General features: G+C 34.8%; 1 protein-coding gene across 1 annotated transcript; it reads right to left on the bottom strand.

Annotated features, from left to right (window-relative positions):
- Positions 1–776: 776 nt before the first annotated feature.
- On the bottom strand, positions 777–1373 carry LOC145076491 (uncharacterized). Its single transcript, XM_079022350.1, has one exon. The coding sequence runs from the start codon at positions 1371–1373 to the stop codon at positions 777–779; it is 597 nt and encodes a 198-aa protein (XP_078878476.1).
- Positions 1374–11175: the final 9802 nt, after the last annotated feature.

The raw sequence follows: 11175 nt of genomic DNA, 5'->3' as shown, positions 1-11175 counted from the left end.
CTTATTCTTGTTGGATTGTTGGATTCTGAGGTAGAAGATACCATTAGGGAAAACTACATCTCCATCATCTTTTCTTTTGGATCAACCTCATCATTCTTCACAGGAATTTCATCATTAATTTGGGCCAAGTGAGCATTTTCAGGTCCTGAAATATTACGAGCCTGAATCTGCTCCTCCCAATCAAATGATTGAGGAACCATTGCAGTCTCACTGTTGACCGCAACACCTCGACGATTATTTCCCACAACGACCATTGTTTTGTCATTGTTCATCCTTTGATCTGGTTTCGGGCACTCACGAGCAAAATGACATGGCTCGTGACAGTTGAAACAACATAGCTTTCCTTTGTTAAACCTTACCTTCTTGTCAGCATTCATTCACTAGTTGTTCTTTCCAGTTTTCTTTCCAAATTGCTTCGCCCTGAATACTGCCATAACTATTTGCCACGTAATGTCCATCTCTTCCACATCCTCTGGATGAATTTGATCCATATCAGAAAATGATAATTGAGTTACGAGCTCTCCGGCTAAAAGGGCATTGTAATAGTTGACAAGTCCAGTGGCAAGAGCAAGATTTTCATCATTTTCTTTGGAGTTTGAGGAAGAAACCACAACTGGTATATTGGAGGAGGGAACAGCTTGTGGAGCAACAGATGGAGACATGGATGACACAGCGGGAAGAGATGTTGCTGATAGAGTAGTAAAAGTCTGAATCTAAGGTTGTTGAACAGCGAACGCTTGACCTGACGAGGAGATGAGTGATGAAAGAGCATTGTTTTAAGAAATCCCGAGATTTGCAGTCGAATAGGAATTCACATGATAAATTTCTCGATGCTTATCATCAAGATCACAGGCCTTGATAATCGCCATTGTTTCAGCAAGAGTGAGACGATTTAGATCTTTTGTCTTCTTGATAACAGCTACATTTATATCCCATGATTTCGGAAGTCCATTCAGTAGCTTTTTATTTATCTCGGACTTGGTCAAGAATATCTCAGCTATATTCATCTCATTAGTGAGAGTGGTAAATCGTTGTAGCTGAGCCTCCAGGGTTTCTCCAGGAATATAGTTGAACATATTGAATTTATGTCGTAGCATATCCTGGCGACTTTCTTTCATGTCTTCATTTCCTTCATAGACCTCGATCAAGGCTTCCCACAAAGCTTTTGCTGAAGTATATTCTCTAAAACCCTGAGATATATCAGGAGATAAAGCCATAGTCAGAGTGGCTAAAGGCCGTTCCTGTTCTTCAACTTTCTCAAAATCCTCATCAGTATAGTTTTCAACTGCTTTGTCGACTTGTTGTCCCGTAACAGTGGTAGTAATTCTTACTGGACCTTTGACAATGCTTCGCCAAATCTCGAAGTCTTTCATTTTGATGTACTTTTCAATTCCGTATTTCCATTCAGGAAACCCATCTACAGACAGCAATCTTGGAATTCACGTGGTTGTTCCCATAACTGAGTCCAGTTCGTGATGATGTGCTTGACTTTGAGGGTCCATTTTAATTTAATTAATTTTAAATCAAAATGATTAAAAATAAGAAAAATCAGATGTTGGTTTGCGGTCAAAGGTCTTTACGGCCGTAAACGGAGTTTACGATGGGGTTTACGATCAAACAGAGTTCACGATCAAATGGAGTTTACGGTCAAACGGAGTTCACGGTCAACGGAGATTCTTGAGTTCACGGTTGAAATACATTTCACGGTTATTGAAGATCTTGAGTTTACGGCCGTATATAGGAGTTTACAGTCGTAAACATGTGGCTGTAAACTCTCAGAATGTTGACGAAAAATAGTGATTTGATCATATTCGATCCTCTCTTGTCACGAAATCACTCAAAGCAATCTCGAATAGTGATGAAGTTAATATCGTTTGGCCGAAAACTTGATTGAAAGATGTTTTGACATCGGTTTTGCTCTGATACCAATTGTAAGGTCCTGAAAAGGGATCTTAACCAATGATCAAGCAAGCAATCAATCAATATAACAAGAATTGGAGTAGAAGAAGAATAAAATCAAGCTTGCACACGTTTATATATCAAAACGTCTGGTACAACTCAAATACTTTTGGTCGTGAACACTAGACGAACAACAACCACAAATGACCTAGACAATCCCTATATATAGAAGGCACTGGCCGCAAATAGGTTTTACGGTCGTAAACACCAACCCTGGCCGTAAACTCCCAAACACCCCCCAAAATACATAAAAATGACTCAATGGACCCTATACAATAGAAAGCCTAGACCAAACCACATACTCGACCCTTCATGAAATGAGATAAAAGCTTTTATGTCTAGACATATATACATAATATATAACTAAGGATCAAACAACACTCGGACAAACAACAGGGTACTCTAAGTCCACAACCAAACAAGGAACGGGAAATAAAGTGAGTTATCAATCATAAGTCCTTCCAACCTTACTTATATAAATATATATGCATTAGACATAGGTTTGACAATATATAAGTTTGATAAAGAGTTTAGTATATAAAAGAATTTGATTAAACATTTTGAAGTATTTGAAATCCATGTGTTTGATAGCAGTTTGAAAGTAATAAAAAATCTATATGTTTGTTCTAGTTATTAATCACATGTGATTGATATAATAACTAGAATGTTTCAACTTGTATTCCCCCCCGCCCCCCATAAAAGCATTTAAAATTATTTAAAAGGTAGATTAAGGGGTATGAACTCACCTGTAGTGAGTGGTTTGGATGAACAAGTGGTATAGGATGCTAAGTGCCAAGTGAAGACTTGAGCATAAACACAGATCCTATTTATCATATAATGATACATATATGCATCTAATTTGTGTTTATAACAACTAATCTGGAATTGGAACAACCTTAGGGAATAGGATACACTTGTTATGAAGTGTTAAACCACATAGGGTTTCATATCAGGGGTGTCGGGCCTCACATAGGAGTTTACGACCCAAATGGTAATACCCCCATGAGTTTACGGCCCATGGGTTTACGGACCAATGAGTTTATGGCCGTAAACTCATGCTATTTTGTACCAAAGTGTGCCTTAAGGTCTAATGGTCTTCCAATAAGTGTTCTAGTCTCATGTCTAAGCCTTAGGAAGAAGTTATGGTCCTTATGCACCAATAATAAGGGTTTACGGCCAAGGTAGAATGTCTTGGCTGTAAACACCTTTCGTTCTTGAATTCTTGATGTTTTCTAGGCGTTTATCATGTGATTCAAGTATATATCAAGCTAAGGAAAGAGTACTTATGATATAGAAGCTTAATAGGGTGATTAAGGTCCAAGAACACTTGAAAATCTATCAAAATCAAGTGATTTCATGGATGAAATCATTGATCCATACTAGATAAAGTATTATATCAATAAATCAAATGGAAGGAATACTTATAATCTTGAAGATCTAGATGGAAATCAGATGATAGTTTGAGAGAGAAGCTGAGTTCTAGAGTTGAAAGTGATAAAAGAGTTGAAAAATGGCCAAGACTCTTATATATAGCCATGAGTTTACGGCCGACATGAGTTTACGGCCGTAACCTCATTTTGGGGTGGCCGTAAACTCCAAATGATGGAGTAAAGACTTGATTAGTACACTAGTGGATCAAACAGATACTTCCTAACACCCGATTCTTGAATGTGCTATGCTTAGAACACTTAAACTGACTCTAAACAGTGCTAAAAGATAGCAGAAACAAGTTTGACTTTGATTGAATTGGGTGGTTGTACAAGATAGAAATTTCGGGTTCTCACAACACTAATCCCATCCTAGGCTTGCCCTAGGGTAATCTCCGCCCCACCCAGTCCTCAGCTACTAAAGGATTTCCCATCAATGTCAGCTAGCTACCTCATGAATATAGCCACATACCACAAAGATCAAATAATACTTCGAGTAAAAGACTTATCCCTAGAACGATTGGACTTAAACAAGAGCTACGTAATAGGGTCAAATCCATCACTCTGAGATTATCCGGCCTGTGCCCCATGTGACTTAGCATATTCACTTAGTAGCTAACTTGTATCGCCAGGAATCCCACAAAGCACAAAGCAAGCAACATTCATACATTGGAAAATCTAACCAACATAATACAATCAAACCATTGTGTCCTCTAATTAGGAATTTGTACTAGCATGAAATTCAAAGGTTCATATAATCAGGCATAACATAAACATGCTATCCTACCACTGGATGATCAATTCTAGCATGCAAATCTACAAGCTCATACACATATAACAGGCTCATAAGGCATCCTTCCTAGATCCTTATCCATAATCTACCATGCAGTTCTCATAAACATATCATAACATAACTTGTATGGGTAAATTGGGAGTATTTACTTGAGCTCGGCTAATTACATGCACCACACCTTTTTCTCCTTTTAAAATTCTTTTCTCATTCGAAAATTCTTTTCTCCTTTCAAAGTTCTTTTTATAAAAAATGGTTTTCTTTTGCAAATTTTCATACCAAGTCCTCAGTTTGAGTTCACACACACCCGAGAGTGTGCCTGAATCCCTCAAACAAAGGATCTGATACTAACCTGAAACATCCCATAAATACAGTCCAAAATTTTCATTTTAAATTATAAATAAAAATCGTAATAATCAAAATTATCGCATAAAACATAGGTAGTATATCTCAAAATATCACAACATCTGTCAACAACATCATAGTATAAAAATCATGAGCTGAACATATGGTGTGTGCATTTCGATCATCCTGAGCCCTTCCCCTTGCTACTGGAAGTACCTGAAACCAAAACTGAAACTGTAAGAACGAAGCTTAGTGAGTCTCCCCAAACTACCACATACCATACACATAACCACATAATCACATAAAATGGGCCCCCGCCCCTTCCTCGGGCCCCGCCCAGCATCGGACGGTGTCTCACATCAGGCCGCACCTGGTATCGAGTCGTGCTCGGTATATAGATCTGTTTCTACCAGGCCTCACCTATCTTTGGGCCCCGCCCGCTATACACATAGAAACAATAACTTTTATTCATGCTAGTACATAAAGAATCATACACAACACTATATCTTCTAGTCTTAAGGCCTCGCCTATCATGGGCCCCACCCATACTCAGCTAATGGTGAGATATGGAATCCCATCCACACTCAGCTAATGATGAGATACGGGATCCTGCCCACCCTCACCTCCCTACCAGGAACATACAAGTATCACAAAGACGAATATAACTAAACGTGCATTCCTTCATCGGGTACCACCCGACATTGAACCGTAGTTCGAAAGCATACATATAAACCTTCCTCGGGCCCTGACCGGCATCGGACCGAAATCCGAAAACATACAAACATTCCTCGGGCTTTCCCCGTCATCGGACCGAAGTTCGAAATCATATAAAAATAAGCATATGCAAGAATCATGAAGACATCAAGCATACAAACATTCCTCGGGTATCGCCCGACAACGGACCTTAGCCCGGAACATACAAACATACATAAATGGGCTGGCATTGGTGCCTTCGACCCGTTCCTACAGGAGAAAACTCACCTCACAAACTGACTGCAGAATCCCTCGGATAAACCATTGGCTGCTAGCTGGAAGATCCCCAAACTACTGATTTCTTGACTTCCCGAGCTACTGATCATCATACAAATTATATAAGTCTTAGATTCTCATGACCGAACCATAAGTCCTCATTGGGGGTAAAAGACCATTCTACCCCTTTCATGCTCTTGTCCTAAATTGAACTCTACCCTAACCTTGGCCCAAAAGATCAACACTTTCACAAGGCCTAATATATGGCCCAATCCCTTCACATGGGCCTCAACCTAAGTCCAAAAAACATAATATGAAAGGCCCAACAGTAAGTAAACTTCCCAAGCCCACTAGTGGCCCACTAATGGCCTAATTTGCTAAATTGGGCCCAACCCCTCTAATGGGCCTTACCCTAAAGCCCAGACATAACCTAGGCCAAAAATATCTTCCTTTTGATGGCCCACTAAGGCTCAAAGAAACAAAGTCCAATGTGTGGCCCAATCTGAGGCCCAAAGCACATAAAGCCCACTTCTATTGAGTACGCGGGGCGTACTCCTTTATACGCTAAGCGTACAGCTGTATGGCTTGTACACTGGGCATACATGCATGTACGCCCAACGTACTTCTCTGTAAAGCCACTTTTCCCATTAAGCACTTAATAATCTATTCCAAAGGCTATAATCACAGATCCAAGTCCTCTTTAACATCTTAATCCATAAAGTCACTAACTTGGTGACTTTACATGACCCAAATAAGCCCAAACTCCAAAAACGGTATTCCATTCCCATGAAAGTGATCTTAACTCATGCATGAACCCATTAAGACATCCAAGATGGCAACTTTCTGCCTTATGGACTCATTTAGCATTGAGAGTGGCAACTCTAAGCCTAGGAATCAGATTTGAACCATAAAGCCCCATTCTTAGGACCAAAAAGGTCCAAAATTTCAACATAATAGATCTAAGCATTCAAGAGGCAAGTTCAAGACTTTATACCTCAAGATGATCTGAAATGAAGGAACAATCTCAGATCTACAACTTCTCCTTTGAAACACCACCTTGCTTTGCTCTTGACTTGCTTGGAAAATAGATCCACAACACCAAAATGCTCTCTAATGGCCTTCTAAGCTCCAAGAACACTCAAAAAAGGATTAGGGTTTCGTGGTGGAGGTCTAAGGGTGAGAGGGAGACTGATATCTAGGGCATTATGTTCTATATATATTGCTTAGCCCCAAGATTAGTGTTTAGGAACTTTGAGCGTATGTTGGGCGTACTTCGCGTACATTCTAGGTCCATTTCCGACGAACTTTATATCCACGAAAAGGTGGCGGGAAGACCTACTCCCCTAGCCTAAAACCTTCCAAATAAGACCCAAGACCCATAAAATACAAAATCGTCACATTACACCTATACCCTTGACCTCTAAGGCCACAACCAAGTACTAATCAGGTGTTACGTTACATCATCTATTCTTTTGCATGGAGTTGTTACAAGGTTTTTTTTGAAACGAGAGTCTTTCTTCAAGTCCATTTTGAAGGCTTCTACGGTAGTTGCCATGAAGATGTTGGGGATACTCAGATCTTCCCTGCCAAACCTGTTCATGAAGTCTCTGGGAGATTCCTTAGGATCCTAAACCACTCGATAGAGATCACTAGTGATCTTCACAAATGTTTTGCTATAAGAGAATTTGTTATTAAATATTTTAACTAAATTGCATCTGCTCTTCATACTATGTTGGATTTTCAATTGTAACCTTTGAGTTACATACTCATTCTTTATTGGAGACTCCTTCTTCTTCTTAGCAGACAAAATACACAAAATAAACAGTCACCTACCTTCTAGATAATAGACATTTAGCCTAATCAGCATCCACAAACCCATTAAGTCAAAATGGTTAGATTTAACAACAGAGATTCCTCTACCTAGACTACCCTTAAGATACCTAATTAGTCTGAATGCAATATTTAAATGAGATTTATGTGGTTTGTGCATAAATTGAGACAAAATCTAAACAAAGTATGAAATATCATGTCTAGTTATTGTAAGATAAATCAATTTTCCAACTAATTTCGGAAATTCAATAACATTTTCAGGACAAGGATCTTTATCATCATTAGACTCTCTACTAGGAACAATATTAGCTTCTAAAAGAGTTAAAGAAGGATTGCAACCAATCATTCCAAACTCATGAAGAAGTTCAAGACAATACTTCCTTTGATTTAGACAAACACCTTTATCAATACTGAGAACCTCAATTCCCAAAAAATAACTATGTTTTCCTAAATTTTTTATTAAAAACTTTGTATTAAGAGACAACTTAACATTTTAAAGTTCTTCTTCATTATTTCCAGCAAGGATTATATCATCTACATAAACAAGCAAAACAACAATTGAATTATTTCTATTTCTAACAAAAGAAATGAATAATCATTTACACTTTGACAGAAACCATAACTAAAAAGAGCAGTACACAATTTTTGTTCCATTTTCTAGGAGCCTATTTTAAACTATATAATGACTTTACTAATTTCCAGACTCTAGTATCAACTTTAGTGTGGTACCCTTAAGGAAGATACATATACATTCTTAAACAGATCACCATATAAAAATAAATTATTGATATCAAGTTGATACAAAGGCCAAGAATTATTAACAAACTAGGAAATAACAATTCGAACTGTAACAAATTTTGCAACTGGAGAAAATGTTTCCTGATAGTTAACATCCTCTCTCTTTAGCAGCAAGGCAAGACTAGTATCTCTCAACTTCCCCATTAGGTTTATAGTTAATCTATAGACCCACTTGCATCTTATTGGTTTTCTATTTTCAGATAATTTTGTTATGTCCCAAGTACGATTATGATAAAGGGATTCCATTTCCTCATTCATTGCATTTACCCAGTTAGGATCATAAAAGGCTTCATCAAACATTTTGGGTTCAGCACTTTTATTTAAATTTGAAACAAAACACTTATTTTCGTTATTAAGAAAAGACTAATTCACACTTCTTTTAATACCATATTTATGTTTTCCTTCTACAATATAATCAATAAATTTAATAGGCATTCATGATTCACGTCTAGACCTAGAGGACCCAAGAGATTGATTAAAAGCAGGTAAGGTATTATTTTGACTATTTTCCTCAAAAAAAAATTGACCAAATGAAGCTGGCATAGGTCTACCAGTTGGGGAAACATTTGCCTCGCCAATCTGGTGGCTAACCCGACTAGTATGAGTCTTATCCAGGTTTTGTACTGCACTAGTTTCATCTAACTGATGAATAACTCTCAAGATATCTAAATCAATAGTATCATTATATATATATATATATATATATATATATATATATATATATATATATATATATTCAATGTTATCTGTATCATCATATGAAAAAAAGGTCCTAGAAATCAATAGCAGACAAAGATTTATCAACAGAAATGCATTTCATCTTATAAGGTAACATAGATTCATAAAACTTCACATCCTTGGAAATAAAAATAAGTTTTAAATCAAGACTTAGCAATTTATAACCTGTTTGTTTAGAAGAACAACCAAGTAAAACACACTTTTCAGATATTTTTGGAAACTTATCAGTATTATTAAGTATAGTGGCAAAGCAAAGACTTTCAAATATTGTTAAAAAATCAAATTTAGGAATCTTTGTAAACACAAGTACATAGGGAGATTGACCATTTAAAATGGATGTAGGCATTCAATTTCTCAAAAATACAAAAGTAAGAACGGCTTCTCCCAGTACTTAACAACTTAACAAGGATACCATATTAAAACAACAAAGATCTTGATACATTTAGAATATGTGTGTGTTTATACTCCACAACATAATATATATATATATATATATATATATATATATATATATATATATATATATATATATATATATTTTAAAGCACAAGAGCTTATGGAAACATTATTTTTCTTTAGCTTTAGACTTTGGCCACACATGTTTTAAAGGTTGGCAATTTTGGTCGCTCCCAGCACACGTGTTTTCCACGACCGCCTACTACATCCAATCAAGTGCGTCCACTGATTATATTTATTACTAGACGAATGTCCGTGCGTTGCGCGGAAGCATATATATATAGTTGAAATCGTTAGAAATATAGTTTTTTTTTAATACAACAATAATGTTGTTAAATTTGATATAATAATTCGTATGCTAAGTTGATATAATATATTAATTATTTTGAATTATATGATAATATATACATCTATTAAAACTGTATAATCTCAATCTTTTGAATAACCTCTACCCGCAGGTTACTCATGAACAAAATTAAATATAATATATGGTTTAATGTTATTTATAGTTGTTGTTATTGTTAATTAATTTTTAAAATTTATTTGCTTAACATTTTAATCTCTATCATTGTAATTATTTACAACATCAAAGAATTATTTTTGATTTTAAAGGTAACAATATAATTATTTATATAAAGTTATTTTTAACTATTGTTATTGTAAGTTATTTTAAGTTATTTATTTGAGAACTTTTAACGATTATAAAAATAACTTTAAGAAAAATGTTTTAGTTAAATTCATATTACAATTTAGCTTTTGCATTTAACACTACAATTTATCATTTTTAACTATTTGCAAAATATTCTTTGGGCTTTTTAAGTGAAACTAAAATTTATATTGAAGTTGAGTCTATAATGTTATATTTAAATTAACAATTTAAGTATTTTGTCCAAACTGTTCAAAAGTTATAGCTTTAAACTGATAATGGTTTACATACAACAACATATTAAATATAATAAATTAAGTTTAATATGTTAAAAGTTAAAGTCATAACTTTATAAGTAGAATTAAAAATATTGTTTTAATATTGAAATTTAGTTTATTTATGATTACACTTTAGGTTTAATACTTATTTAACATTATTAACCAACTTATAATCATTATTAGAAAGACACTATAATTTATCAATTTTAACTATTTACAAAATATTATTTAGGTTATTTAAGTTGAACTAAAATTTATATTTAAGTTGATCCTATAAAGTTATATTTAAATTAACAATTTAAGTATTTTATACAAATTGTTCAAAAGTTATAGCATTAAAATGATAATGGTTACATACAACAATATATTGGATCTAATAAATTAAGTATAATATGTTAAAATTAAAAACATGACTTTATAAGTAGAAGAAAATATATATTCTTTTAATATTGAAATTTAGTTTATATATTACTACACTTTAGGTTTTATATTTATTTAACCTTATTAACCAACTTATAATCATTATTAGAAAGAAATTGAAAAGTCATGGAAGTTTCAAATGAATGTGGTGAAAGAAAAAATAAATGGGAGTTTCAAATAAATATGATGAAAGGAAAAATGCTTCCTTTATAAGTATATAATGATTGATCGGCTTGAAAGGTTTTCTATAAATTTCCTTCTTCGAAACCGCCTTCTAGTTCCATCCACCACCACCTTTTTCCTCTAAAACGTCATCCACCGATTATATTTTGTGTTAATATAGAAGATTGTGCTTTGTAATTCTATGAAATACATCTCATTTTAACTTTACCCCATTTCAAACCATATAATATGACCATGTGTTACTTTCATGTATGTGCTGCAAGAATCCTATTCCCTTTGTAGTGGTTTTCTTTTCGCACTTGATGCCCTTTATTTTAGGTATTTGTCTATCTTCCT

This window comes from Lactuca serriola, chromosome 9 (genome assembly GCF_051521515.1).
Source record: "Lactuca serriola cultivar US96UC23 chromosome 9, Lser_US96UC23_V15, whole genome shotgun sequence".
NCBI classification, from domain to species: domain Eukaryota; kingdom Viridiplantae; phylum Streptophyta; class Magnoliopsida; order Asterales; family Asteraceae; genus Lactuca; species Lactuca serriola.
This window is presented reverse-complemented; position numbering and strand designations above follow the sequence as displayed.